General features: G+C 44.3%; 1 protein-coding gene across 7 annotated transcripts in view; it reads left to right on the forward strand.

Moving 5' to 3' along the window:
- Positions 1-3,141: 3,141 nt before the first annotated feature.
- Positions 3,142-14,938, forward strand: part of KIAA1217 (KIAA1217 ortholog) — a 293,303-nt gene continuing 281,506 nt past the window's right edge. For 3 of the 7 annotated variants that reach the window (XM_058532572.1, XM_058532573.1, XM_058532575.1), the window contains exons 1-2: positions 3,155-3,484; positions 13,523-13,803. In XM_058532572.1, the coding sequence (XP_058388555.1) occupies positions 3,415-3,484; positions 13,523-13,803 (351 nt within the window). In that variant the 5' untranslated portion in view covers positions 3,155-3,414. Of the gene's footprint in view, positions 3,485-13,522; positions 13,804-14,938 lie in introns of all 7 variants that reach the window. The other 4 variants (XM_058532571.1, XM_058532570.1, XM_058532577.1 and 1 more) reach the window with 4 other exon arrangements.

The raw sequence follows: 14,938 nt of genomic DNA on the forward strand, positions 1-14,938 counted from the left end.
CAAGTCATTTTAAGCTCTCTTGTTCCTAATAGGATTTAAAGCAAAAAAAGAAAATTGAAACATATATCAGGGCCATACCACTTATTGCTTGCTTCTGGAAATGATTTCTCTTTAAAAACTTACATAAAGGAAGTTGACATGCTCTCCACAGCCCTGTAATTAAATAGGCCTGCTGAGAAGTCGTACGCAATAGTTTATGATTCTCCAGATTAATGGCCATCGTGGCGGACGCCCATTTAAGTTGCGTTATCAAAACTAATAACGACCCAGTTCTGTAACAGGTTAGCGCTGACTGCAAAAATCAGCTCTCTTTTATCTCATCACTTGTCTTTCCTTTTAAATGACGCTTTTTTGTGTGTTAGCTCGTTTTGAGTCATGAATTGCCAACATATGGAGCCATTAACCAAGGAATAGTCTTGCACCTTCCCTGGTTAACAGAAATGGAGTTGAAAGTTTAGCCCCCTGGTATCATTATTGTAGCTCTCTGTATGACTGGAGGAAAATTACATTTCGAATTCTTCCCGCTTCCCTGATGCCTTTCACAGCAAATTTCAAAGTATGGCAGTAGGCAGATTGGTTTGTAATAGCAATTTTTAAACCCCCAAATTAAATTAAACCAAAAACCATGGTGTACTTCTAGTTCAAATAGCGTTTCTTCCAGAAAGAACATCTCCACAGTAACAGCAATGACAATGATAGTATTTTTCATGAAGATCTGAGTTACTGAGTTTATGCAGATTGCAGAATACAGTGACCGTTTTCCAGAGACCCCTCTCAGAGAAACTGACAATCAGCAAAAAGTTCTTAGTAAGATCTGTGTGCTCTGGGGAGAGATGTTGAGTCAGCGCAAGGGCATTAACACAGTGCCTTCTCAAATTGTTTTCCGTTCCCCTTCTCAAGGAGAAGGAACAAAGGGCCAGTAACTAGTCCAATAGAAACTTTTCCCCATAGAATGGTCAGAAAGTTTAACTATTCAAGAGAACATGTTTTATTACCGTAAATGTATGTCGAGATTTCATGATCCTTAATGATTTATGTTAATTTTCTTCACTGGTGATGCCTTTTTCTTTTGTGCATTCCACAAAGAGTTTTGCCTGGAGGAATATCCACAGAGGAGGCTGCAGTCTGCTTTGCCCATGGGGGAGGAGAGGGTCCGAGCAGCGTGAACACATAGTCGGGTGGAGGGGGTTCCTTGGGCTGCCTGGAAACTAACCAGAGTTCGAAACTGGTGGGAGAGCTGCCCCTATTTTGCCTATCTGGGGATCAACAGGGCCCTGAAGAGCTGCTCTCACGCTTTCCAAACAGCCCCAGGAAGCGTAATCTGCATCTAAAAATGGATCTTTTCTGCCTGGATTGAGCTAGTGAGGAAGGCCCTGGGCAGGGCAGGGTGCTATTGGTTGGTGCCCTTGTAGGTGTGCTGTGGGCTCCTTCATCCTGGGGAGTTTGCCTCTGTACTGTGTCAAGTGACAGGTAAGAGCTGCTAGGAGCAGCTCGTCACACACCAAAGCGAGTCAGGTGAGTGCCAGAGTCCCAGGCCCCAGGGACATCTGGTTTAGGCTGACGCTCTGGTGCTGTAATGTTGTGCTTGCCTTGTGAGCTCCCTCTTTCTCTCTCTCTCTCTCTCCTGCACCACTTCTGCCCACTACCACCACCATCCTTTTAGGCATTAGTAATTTGAAGACAAATAGTCAAGAGCTGTACAAGGACCAGGATAATCTGGACCTGGGGGCCTGAACACAGATTCCGTCCTTCACGAACATTTGGTACCTGAGGAAATAGTAAGGTTAAGACAAGATTCATTTGGCATTTCCCTGCAGGCCACCAGTACAGAAACTGTGTACAATTAGTTCCTCCTTAAAGCAAGATTACCAAATAATTCTGTTGCCAAGTCGTGGAGACCTTGAGTTATCCGCCCTCTCAACCCAACTGCCTGTATTCATGTTGCCAGGTATGGGCTTTAACTTTCTGGGAGATTCCACATCTTTTTGGATTTCAAGAAAAATCCTGTTAGGAGCTGAGGAGTCTCTTCTTCCCTTCCCCACAAGAAGCTCACTCCCTGGCATGTCTACTTTCCCTTTGGTTTATATCCTTTGTCCTAAATGGCCAATATGTCTCCCACGCTGCCAGAACACACATGTGACCCAAGGTCAGAATCTGGAGGATAGGCCAGGCATTGTTCTGCGCACATTCTTCATCTAAATTAATCTAAACTTTGGCCTGAATGGCTGGTAAACTGGGTCAAGGTATGGTCAGCAGGCAAATCATTGTCCTTTTTTTCTCCTCAAATGATGGGTCCACTACAGATTAAAATATCACACTCTTCCTACCAGTGATTGTGTTACTTTCAGATAGCTGAAATAGCAGAGCTCAGATTATTTTCCCATCCTTTTTTTGTGGCTCCTTTTCTCACTTTCTGGGAAATTTGCCAGTTTTTCAAGGACTGGGTGAAGAACAAAATAAATATCTGTAGGTAGTTTAAAAGGAGAATAAGTAGGTTGCATGTAACTCTCCCCATCCGAAGCAAACCATTTTAACTGCTTTTCAGAGATTTTAAAGTAATTAACTTGAGAGATTCACAAGGTCGATTTTACTAAGTTTACTTTTCAGATCTATGATCAAGTTGTGTGTGTGTGTGTGTGTGTGTGTGTGTGTGTGTGTGTGTGTGTGTGTTGGGGAAAGGGGAGGAGTTGAAGTGTAGGCAAATGAGTACAAACTCTTTTTAAAGTCCAGCTTAAGTGATCGAAATAGTGTCAAAAGTAAACAGCCTCTTTGTGTCTGTTAATCAGGCTCCAAACAGTGTCAGAAAGTGTTTGCTTAACATTCAGCTTATACTCTTTCTAAATTTTTTTAAGGGGTTTCACTGAAATTTGGGACGTTCGGCAGTTGTTTATTACTATGGATATCAGCCTACTGGGGAGGGTCGTTCTGTGTCTGAGATTAGAGTCCAGAGAACGGGCTTCCAGCAAAGGTTCATGCGGGTGACCTTGTGTGACATGTCTTCCTCGCCTGGCCGCGGAGTCCCGGCGGGTCGCGGCGGTGGCGGCAGGCAGCCTGGGTCCGGGGAGGGAAGCCCATCACCTGTTGGGGCCTCCGGGAGCGCGCGGCGCGGGGCCGGCCGGGCAGGGGCGGCGGCGGGGGCTCGGAGCACAGCCCCCACTCCTCCCAGACCAGTCCGGCGGGCGGACGCGCGGACGCGGGGCGCAGCACAGAGGGCCGGGGAGGCCCGGCGCTGGAATGCGATTTTCTCGGGCGAGCGAAACTTTGCACCGGAGTGGAGAATAGTTTGGGGTGGGGTTTCGCACCGTCCCCTCCTCCCCACCCTCTGGGCCCCCTTCCAGGCGCTTTCTGGGAGCTTTCAGAACTGCGCTCTGGAGTTTAAAGAGCAGCCAGGAGCTTGTGCCGTAGGCAGGGACAATGGAAGAAAATGAAAGCCAGAAATGTGAGCCGTGCCTCCCTTACTCAGCAGACAGCAGACAGATGCAGGGTAAGTAACAGACTCATTCAAAGATGGAGTTACAGTTCCGCGTGTCCCTCGCCGCGGGCTGCTTTTTATAGCTGGAGACAGGGCGCCTGGCGAAGAAAAAGCATGATTTCTTGGGGTGGTGTGTTTTCAAAACTGAGTGGAGAGCTGCGATTTCTCGGGTTTGGCCTTATCTCTGGCAGGATTTTCTTAAGCAGCAAAAGAAGTGGCGTGGTGATGTCACATTTGTCGCACAGTAAGCAGTCAGGATGTGCGGTATCTCTAGGCAATGCCAAATATATCGCAAAAAGCGGCTTTTCATACTCATTGCTCCCGTCGTGGGAGCAAAGAGCTGCTTCTGTGAAGCTCTGTTTGGGACGGCAGCATTTCCATTCATTGGTTGGGGGATTCCATGAGGCAAATGCATATTGGATGCAAGTTTTGTGGCATTTTAGAGTTAAATCACAGAGCTAAGAGGTGTTTGATTTTACAGATCAGAACAGCGGGGGCGCATTTGTACATCTGGACGATAGATGGAACTCTGTGAATCTTCTGTGTGCTTTAATTCAAAAGTTGGGAGTTGTGAGACAATTTTGGTAAATTTTCTCCAGGCGGTTTCCCTTTAATTGTATTTACAATAGACTTGTCTTTTCCGTAGGGAATTTCCAGAAGCTTATGTTGTTCCAAAGAGATTTCGCAGTGGGGTTGGGTGGAGAAAGGACTTCTCTGCTCTCCAGTGTCTGAAGCCTGTGGTGCCCGAATTTCTCCCATAGTATCATATAGGCAGCATGTTCATAAACCGCACAATCCAGAACCACCCCCGCCCACCCTACCGCAGGTTCATCCAGGGGCCAGTTAGTAACTAGAAGACATGCTTGTGGGGCTGCAGTGCGCTGCGTGGGAGTAGGGATTATGCACAGGGGAAAAGGTGTGTGTTTTGTAAAAAGGCAAAAGGGAAGTAACAAATGACTCATCCCCACTGAAAATGTAAAACTAAGCCAGACAGAAGAAAATGCAATTACAAGAGAGAGAAAGCCCCAGGGAAATGCAGGCAACTTGAAGCTTAGTAAACCCTGGAGAATCCCTGAGTCTTCTAGTCATTGGTCTGGGTATCTGTGCTTCCAAAGCAGAGCCCTCTCCTGGAGGGGCCTGGTCAGTGGGGTCCAGCAGGAGATAAGCTCCCCCCTCCTCCCTCCCCAGTTTGATAGGACTGAATCCTACAGCAGGAGTTCAACCTCTGGGCCTCTGCTGAAAGAAATGACTCAGAACATCAGGGGCTATTAGAATGGGACCAACTTAAGAAATAACTTTCAAACAACCACAGCAATTCAAAGACGCTTCAGAGGCTGGAGATGGTCAGACTGAGGGAGTGTGATCACTTTATTCATGTCTTCATTCATTCAATGAATATTGACCATCTGTTATGTGGTAGTCACTCTTTTAGCTACTGGAAATCCAGCAGTGGACAAAGTTGACTAAAAATACTTGCCTTCATTGAACTTACATTCTAAGGGCCAAGTTTGAGGGGGAGGGCGTGGTAGAGATAGACAGTGAACAAATAAGTAAACTATATAGCCTGTTAGATGTCAGGGTCGCCAGATTTAGCAAATAGAAATATAGGATGCCCAGTTAAATTGGAATTTCAGATAAACAACAAATAATTTTTAGGATAAGTATATCCCATGCCATATTTGGGACATACTTATGCTAAAAAAATTGTTATTTATCTGAAATTCAAATTTAACTGGGCATCTTGTATTTTATCTAGCAGCCCTATTAGATAGAAATCAGGCTGTGGGGAAAAATAAGGCCTGGAAATTGAATAGGGAGCGCACGGGGTGAAACTATAGATAGGATTAACAGGGAGAGCCTCACCCAATACCCAGAAGAAGTGAGGGAGGGAATAGCAAGGATGTGTTCAAAGAACAGCAAAAATATGGGAGACAGATGGGAAGAAAAGAGGTTAAGAGGTAATCCCAGGCCAGGTCATGTATGGCCTGTGACACTATGGTAAGGACTTGAGCTTTTATTTCAAGGAAGGTAGGGAGCTGCTGGCAGGTCTGAGTTGTCCCATAAAGGGTAATACTTCCACAGTAAAACAGGCAAGAAATGGCACAGCTTGGCCCGGGGGGCAGTGGAGCAGGGGGTGATAAGATGTCAGATGCTAGATGGACGTTGAAGGTAAAGCCAAAAGAATTGCCGAGGGATTGGATAGGGGATATAAGAGAAACAGAGGAGGCAAAGATGACTTCAGAAATTTTGGTCTATGTAGCCGGAAGAGTGGAGTTGCCATTTATGTACTTAAATGGGAAGGCATTTGAGAGGAGTAGATAAGAGGGTATTTATGGTTTGGAAGTGGGTGGAGTGCAGAAAATCTTTTGGATGTGTTAGTATTGGGAGGTTTATCAGGCATCGACATGGAGATGTTGATTGTGATCTGGATATTTGTGACTGGAATTGTGGAGAGAGGACTGGGGCGTCCGATGAGAGATGGGCTAGGATTGGGTCTATGTGCCAAAAGAAAGATCCAAGAGATGCGCCCTGGGCCACTCCAGCATTTAGATGTCAGGGAGCTTGGAAGGGGTGGCTGGAGAGATAGTGAAAGAGGGATACGAACCCAGGTTAGATTTTAAGATTCCGTTGAGTTCTGGGTGGAAATGATGCTGTAAAGGAGTGTGGCTTCATTTCCAGTTCTTTGATCAGCGTGAGGACCACATAAGGGAGGCTCTCTAATCCTAACATCACCCATAGTGCTACATGTCCATTCCTGGCATTGCACTCTCAATTGATCGTGTTTATGTATATATTTCAACCAATTTCCATGTGGTATTCCAGGGCAAAGGCATGTCTTCTTCATGGTTACATCCCCGGCCCCTAACAGAGCACCAGGTATGCAGAAGGCACTCAATAAATATTTGTTGAACAAAAGGCTAATTATAACACCCCAGGGCTTTGAGTTTATCAATCTACTATAGATAAGGATCCCTTAGTGATCATGTAACTTGATTGTCCAAACTGAGACACTTCTCAGAGTGAAAGGGAACACTATAAATAATTTCGCTGCAACAACAGTTGTAACCCAGAAGTGTTTTCGCAAACTGGGCCATATGGTTGCCTCAAGAATAGCTCTAATCAATGAGGTTTCCATGACTGAATAGGCAGGCTATACTGGGTAAATAACAGCATGAAAGAGTACTGCTAAGTGCATTGTGAGTAGGTGTTCAATAATTATTGGTTGAATTTGAATCTAACTATATCATACTTCCTCTGAAGGCTATGGGCTCCTTAGAGGGGTCCTGGGAGTTCCTTGGGATGCATATATGTGCCCACAGCAGCCCCGAGGTGTCTGCTTTTGCTCTGGCCGCTAAGGTCTTGAAACCCCTATGCAGGTGAAGTGCTGTCAGCCCACCTGCTTGCCTCTCCCACTCCCTGATTCACCAGCTTTTAAGATACTTAATATTCACTATGTGCAATCATTTTGCAATGTCTAAGTGTACCAGATCAATAGATTGTATACCTTCAACTCAGACAATGTAATATGTTAGTTACATCTCAACAAAGCTGGAATAAAAAATAGTTGTTATTGGCAGCCCCACCGAGTGCAAGCTTGGGGAGTCCCAGACAGTCAGGTCTTTCTCAGAAGTCTCCTCTAAAATTGCCCCATCGGTCTCTGTCCCTTATCCTGTTTTATCCTTCAGAGCACTTATCACTACGTGACGTTTATATTGCATGTTATTTGTTTGTTGTCTTCTCCCTAATTATAATATGGATCCTCTATGAGGGAAGGGAATTAAGTCTGTCTGGATCACCACTTCACTACATCTCCTAACTCCTTTCAGTGTACAGAGCAGGTACTCAATAAATATTTGTGCAAATGAATGAATGAGTCAATCAACTAACCAACACTTGAGACAAGAATGGTTTTCTGAGTGGGTGAGGGGCTGTTCCTATTTTGCCTAAAATCTATACCAAAAACCCTCTTCATCACTTTCTTAATTTTTAAGGATTTTTTAGAAGAATACAGTGGTCTGGTTTTAGCTGTAATTTCTATACCAGTTTGTATATGGTGATCTTTATGATATTAACAAGGGAGCTGGAAAACTGAGGAACCCTCTGGGCCCTCAACAGAATATGTGACATATATTAGTCAGATAGGCTGATTGCACTAACAACCCCCTAATCTCTGTGGTTTAGCATAATCAAGGTTAATTTTTTGAACTCAGTGGAATGTGGACATTCCTGGCCAGGTGGATCTCCTGGGTGGCCTACCTCTGGCTGACTCTGGGACCCAAGCTCCTTCTCTCTAGTCACGACCCCGTTCCCCTAGGCCTTGAAGGCTTCCATTGGAGCTTTTGCATTCAACTGGCCAAGGAGGAAAGAGAAAGAGCGTGGAAGATTGTGCAGGAGGTCCAGGGGCCAGGACTAAAGGTGGCCCATATCGCTTCTGCCCGCATTGCATTGACTGGAATTAGTACAAGGTCCCAACTAAACCAAGGATTCTAGAACATGCAGTCTTCCTGTGTGTGCAGCAGGAGGATATTGTGATTTGAATTCATAGACAGACAAAATACTGTTGCTACCACGGTAGGCTGGTAGGTTGTACAGCCAGACAAAACAGCAACTCCCCATGATGTTCCTATGACCCTTTTGGCACATTATAAAAAGCTACATCTTAGAGACAGCTAACCAGAAGCCACTATAAAGGAGTGAGAGACTCCTTCTCTAAGAGGCCGTGGCCTACCTAATCCTGACCCAGGAATAAAATCTCAGGGAAGCCAGCAGCCCTGTTGCTGGCTCTCAAGTACAAAGCAGGCGTGGAATGCCTGAATGATACAGAGACCCAAATTCCTTGCTGTAGGTCAGCTGACCCAACAAAGCAACCTGAGTTGTGGCCTAGAAGCCAGCCTCGGCAGCTCCTGGGGTCGCCTGCCCGCAGGATAACTTGCTGGGTGGACGACCCATCTTCCATAACCCTGGAAGTACCCATCCCAGACCCTACTTTCTACTTTCAATTTCCAGAATGTCTACATCCCAGCCAGGAAGCCCTTTGAAACTCGGAAGAGTCTCTCTGTGGCACTTCTGCCCTCATCGTGCCCCCTTCTGCTCCAGGGAATGTTGGAGGGGTTGTTCTCTGCTTGAAGCTCCTGTGTTGCTCTTTGTCCCGCCTGAAGCGAGCCACAAGGAGTTGCTCTGGGCTGTGCAGAGGCTGGGAGGGGCAGGAAGGGGAAACTGGAAGCCTGGTCTTCATGCTGCAGCTTCATTATTTGTTTGACAGGGATTCCCAGAATAGCAAAGAGCGAGACACACCCGTATTTAAATGTTAGCACCAAAGCGCATTCCAGACAAGAAATAGAACTGTATTTCTGTTCTGATGGTTTGGATAATCTATTCATGTGGCTAATGAGGAACTGGCGGGATTCGGATCTGACTCCATGGCTGTGGAATTGTGACTAAACGTCCTTTGTCCCCTCCCTCTCTTGTTTGCTTCTGTCCCCGCTTAGTTGTTCTCCTCAGCTGAAAGACCACACTCTCCCCAAAGACTGGAATGGTAAGAGTTATCATTTCTCCCTCAGACATGGGAGTTGGCACCTTCCAACCGGCTGAGCCTTACTGAGGAAAAGGCTCAGGTGACCGGGATGCTTTGTGTGGAAAGTGGTGCTGGCTTGTTGGGGATGCTGGTGAAAGTGGAACAGATGTGTGGTGCTGGGATGGGAGGCAGATGGAGCTGATAGAGAGCTGGAGTGAGGCGCAGGGCAGGAAGGAGTGGGCTACGAGGGCAATTACACATCTGCCAAGGGACTGCGTGTACCCATCGGTGCATTAACCATTGGTGCTGTTTGCTGCTTTCCTCGAAATCACATTAAACCTTCTTAAGCCACTGGAGACATTTTAGAAGAATCCACAAGAAAGAAAACACGGAAAAGTAACATAAGGTTGGCGTGACCTTCTCAGTGCAAAGTGTTAGCAAAGATGAGGGTTTAGCGAGTCGGTAAGTTGGGGCTGCCCGAAGGTGAATGTTCACGGACGATTGACTCTGAACCCCAGCCCTCTCCCTTCCTCACTCCTTTCCCAATTTATTTCAAAGCAGAAAGTGGAAAACTTTTTTCAGTCTCCAAGGGGCTAGTATTCTGGCTGTCTTGACCTCGTCTGAGGATCCTTAGATGAAACAGAATAGTTTTTGTGAGTCTGTGTGGTGTAGCAAGGCAGAATGGGACTCTCTGCCCGTCATTGGTATTTGGGGTGCATGAGAGTTTATCCATATGGGTGGATGTAGATGCTCGTGTGTTATGCCCATATAAAGAAATCACCTTTCCAGAGATTCAGTCCTGCTAATTAACCTAGCTGTCCTCGGTAATTTTAAAAATATATTATTTTAATGATGTCAAAAGTAATCTTTCAACAACAACAAAATGAACAGCCTGATCAAAAAATGGGCAGAGGATATGAATAGATATTTTTCCAAAGAAGATATACAGATGGCCAACCGGCACATGAAAAGATGTTCAACATCACTAATTATTAGGGAAATGCAAATCAAAACTATAATGAGATATCACCTCACACCTGTCAGAATGGCTGTAATTAACAAGACAAGAAATAACAAGTGTTGGAGAGGATGTGGAGAGAAGGGAACTCTCATACACTGCTGGTGGGAGTGCAAACTTGTGCAGCCACAATGGAAAACAGTGTGGAGATTTCTCAAAAAATTAAAAATAAAAATACCATATGATCCAGCTGTTCCACTACTGGGTATTTATCCAAATAACATGAAATCAATAACTTAAAGAGATTTATGCATCACTATGTTCATCACAGCATTATTCACAATAGCCAAGACATGGAAACAACCTAAGTGCCATCAATGGATGAATTGATAAAGAAATTGTGGTGTGTATATATATATATATATATATAAAAAATATATATATATATATACACAAACACACACAATGGAATACGACTCAGCCACAAACAAAAGACAAAATTGTGCCATTTGCAACAACATGGATGGACCTTAAGGGTATTATGCTAAGTGAAATAAGTCAGATGGAAAAAGATAAGTACCGTATGATTTCACTCGTATGTGGAAGATAAGCAAACACATAGATAAGGAGAACAGATTAGTGGTTACCAGAGGAGAAGCGGGTGGGGGGAAGGCAAAAGGGATAAAGGAACACATATGTACGGTGACAAATAAAAACTAGACTATTGGTGGTGAACACAATGCAGTCTATGTAGAAACTGAAATATAATAATGTACACCTGAAATTCACACAATGTTATAAGCCAATAAGACGTCAATGAAAAAAAAAGTAATCTTAAAAATCCATTTAAAAGTCAACAGAGTTAGGTCAAGTATACAACAATTTTGGCTAATACAAAGCTCATATGCACACGCACACTCAAAAGGTAAAGCCAAACCTCTTCAGATTGCACACTTATTTACCAACCTGAGATACAGCATTTTCTGCATCCAGCTTTATTCAGTAGATCCTGTTACTTCTGTGTTATTAAAGAAGAGATCATAGGGGCTGGCCTGGTGGTGTAGTGGTTAAGTTTGTGCTTTTTGCTTTGGTGGCCTGGGGTTCATATCCTGGGCATGGACCTCCACACCACTTATCAAACTATGCTGTGGCAAGGATCCCACATATAAAGTAGAGGAAGATGGGCACGAATGTTAGCCCAGGGCCATTCTTCCTCAACAAAAAGAGAATTGGCAACAGATGTTAGCTCAGGGCTAATCTTCCTCACCAAAAAAAAAGAGACCATAAAACAGGTAGCCATCATGTAAGTCCGTGTAATGAGAAGATAATTTCATTAAATGAAATTACAGTTAATCTCCCAATATCTTTTAATTTTATTTATTATTATTATTATTATTATTATTATTATTATTTGTGTGCGAAAGATCAGCTCTGAGCTAACATCCGATGCCAATCCTCCTCTTTTTGCTGAGGAAGACTGGCCCTGGGCTAACATCCATGGCCATCTTCCTCTACTTTATGTGGGACGCCGCCACAGCATGGTTTGACGAGCGGTGCATCGGTGCCCGCCCAGGATCTAAACCTGCGAGCCCTGGGCCGCCGCAGCGGAGTGCATGCACTTACCAGCTACGCCACCAGGCCGGCCCCCCAATATCTTTTTAACCAATAGTTCCATCTTCTTCCTCTTGTAAATTTGCTGCTGAAACTAATGAAAAGTAGAAGAATTCATTACCCTGACTGTTTTTTCCCTCCCTTTCCTCATCAGTGTCTGATGGAGATGCTATTCTTAGCAATGTAATGAGAAGTGAAGGGTAAACAAGAATTATTCTCAGAACACACATCCAGAGGTGAAAGACCAGAACAGGAAAACCAGCCTGAGAATAAAATATTTTCTCTGCCTACCCAAAGGGTGTCATCCCTAGAGTTCTATACACAGACGGTTCTAATCAAAGAAGAGAAAAACTGTTGGTGGCATTGCCTTTAGAGGAACTAGTTTATACCTACATTCTGGACACCTGTTGCTTTACATCACTGGTGTGAAGGTTTGGTTCTCTATTTATCTGAGACTCAAATCCAGAACTCTCAAATGTTGGATCTCTTTTTCTGCACGTTAAGTTTTAAAGATCAGTAATTGGCAAATAAACTCTTATTGGAAACTTAGTTAAAAAAAATAATTAAGAGTAGATGTAAAGGATTTAGAGCTAGAAGACTCTTTGCATATCTAATGCTAGTCCAGTCATCCTCATTTTGTTAATGAAGACAGTGAGGCTAAGAGAGGTCAGCTTGTTTGTTCCTGGTCTGGGATCAAAGGCAGGACTCCTGAGACCCAGCCCAGTGCTTTTTCCAGGGAATTCAGTGGACAAGGGCACCTTATTCTGCCTGCATGTGTAATACTGTATAAGAGCTGCTCCCCGTGAAGAGAAGCTGACACGTTTCTGAAGTGCTTCTGAATGTTCCTTACTTTCTCCTCCTATTCTGGTTCTTTTTTATTTTTATTTTTTTCTGTGAGAAACATCAGCCCTGAGCTAACATCCGATGCCGATCCTCCTCTTTTTGCCTAGGAAGACTGGCCCTGGGCTAACATCCATGCCCATCTTCCTCTACTTCATGTGGGACGCCGCCACAGCATGGCTTGACAAGCGATGTGTTGGTGCGTGCCCAGGATCCGAACCTGCGAACCCTCCGGCCGCCCAAGCGGAGCGCGCACACTTAACCTCTGGGCCACCGGGCTGGCCTCATGGTTCCTTTTTTAAGAAGTAACCCCCTTTTCTCAGTTAATTGGAATCTTCAAACTTGACACCCCATTTGCCAACTATTGAAAACGAATGGAGATTCCCTCTCCGTGTCCTGCCCTGGAAGCGTTGTCCTTGCCTGCCTCAGTTGCTCCGTTCCAGGTAGAAATCAGCTTGTTCCTTAAAGGCCAGATCAGAGGCAGGGTGTCTGGGACAAGGCCTTCAAAATGTACTATATCTCCTCCTTTTTCATTGTGTGTTTCAGATAAAGTCTACTTCAAGGAAAATGTGTCTAAGCCTTTACTTTACATCTCCTGGATTATTACCTCTAATGATATTCTTATGCTTACCTGGTCTATGTGAATAGGGGGAAATAGAATTTTCAACTGGTTCACATGCCAATGATTATAATAGCTATTTTTGGTCTTGGAGATGAAACAGGTGTTTCAGAAACTACCTTCGGGTTGTAAAGATATAAAAGTCCTGTTACCAGGTTGAAACTGTAACCAGGATCACTGGAGTTAACTTTTCTAAATTACAGATGAAGGTAAAGTATAACTCAATTGCCTGCAGACTAGTCTGCCCTAGTGTTCTCATTTTGAATAGCCTCAGAGAAAGAGTCAGAAATAGTAGAGTTTTTGCTGCAACATCTTTATTTCTAAAGTGTGATTTTTCATATTCCTTTTGATTGTTGATTTTTTTCCCCTTCTTGCCTCAAAATGAAAAACTCTGCTAAGTTACATTCATACATTAACAGCTGCCACAGACCCTCTTGGTGTTCTGTAAATGAGATTTCTAGTGTGAAATCATTCATTGTAAACTGAATTTTTTTTTCTGTCTTTCAGAACAAGGAAAAAGCAATCTGCATGTAACATCAGAAGATGCAGAATGTCGCAGAACTAAGGAACGCCTTTCTAATGGGAACAGTCGGGTTTCAGTTTCCAAGTCTTCCCGAAATATCCCAAGGAGACACACTCTAGGTGGGCCCCGAAGTTCCAAAGAAATCCTGGGAATGCAGACATCTGAGATGGACAGGAAGAGAGAAGCTTTCCTAGAACATCTAAAGCAGAAATACCCACATCATGCCACAGCAATCATGGGCCACCAAGAGAGGCTGAGAGACCAGGTACGAATGTGCTGCCATGTCACTCTGCAAAGCTTATTCTTTAATGAACATGAGGGAAAGCAAAGTGACCTGCAGTTTAAAGGGGAAAAAATGGTTGAGTGCACTGAGCCCACCATTGAGTTGATCCAGATCTCTTTTGGGGCTGAGTTGGAGGGGTCAGGCTGTAGAAAAGGTTTGGCCTGAGAGCTTAGCCCTCTTTGCCAGCACAGCAAGAGAACAGGAGGCCAGAGAGGAGAGAGCCAGAGAGTATGCACTTGCCCCAAAAGAGTGTCCCCATGTTCAACGACAAATACAGCTAAAGTGCAGGCAACGAATGGGTACTGCTTGACTGAGTAAAGCATAGGACCAACTACTGTGCATCCTGATGGTATGAGTGCTTAGCACAGTGATTGAATGAATGAATGAATGAATACATAAACACATTTTCAGGGTAAAATAGAGCACAGAGATAGACTTATGATAAACCCCTTTTCCTTAAGAAGCTGACTTTAGGGTTTTGTTTCTGCTCGCTTTTTTGTCTTTTTAATCAGAGCTGTTTTCTTTTTGCATGCATGGCTTTCTGCTGTCTTCGGCTACCTGTTTTCTTAGGTTGTCTTGACAGCCATGCAGATATTACCCAACTGTGGCTTAGGATGTTTTTGTTTCTTGCCTGTGTGCAATGACTTTTTAGCACATGGCGCAGCTTTGAGGTCACAGGAGATGGGAGGCCTCCTCTGTAGCCCTCATAGGCCTGTTATCAGATCGACCTTTGAGAATGGAGAACATCATAAAGGAGGCAGAGCACTTAGCGATATGCGTGGTTGGGGAGGAGGGCAGGCTGTTTTAGTGATTTCGACACTCCAGGTCGAGAGGCAAGTTCAGTGTTTTAAGTCTGCTAGCTTGCTGGCTAGTTAGTTATAAAAATGATCTCTAACTCACTCAGCTTTTGGTCATCCATGGAAATGGAGATTGGCATCAGCCTGAATAATTTAAATCTATACATTATCCTCAATCTCATTTTCTCCCTTAATTCAACCTTCTCTTCTATGAAATCTTTTTCAGAGTGCCTAAAAATGTGAAATGTGCTTTGTGGACTTTACATTTGGTTTTTTGTTCACATTGCCAAAAGGCAGGAGACCCAGAGAGGAGAAAAGAA

The sequence above is a fragment of the Diceros bicornis genome, chromosome 36, assembly GCF_020826845.1.
Source record: "Diceros bicornis minor isolate mBicDic1 chromosome 36, mDicBic1.mat.cur, whole genome shotgun sequence".
Lineage (NCBI taxonomy): Eukaryota > Metazoa > Chordata > Mammalia > Perissodactyla > Rhinocerotidae > Diceros > Diceros bicornis.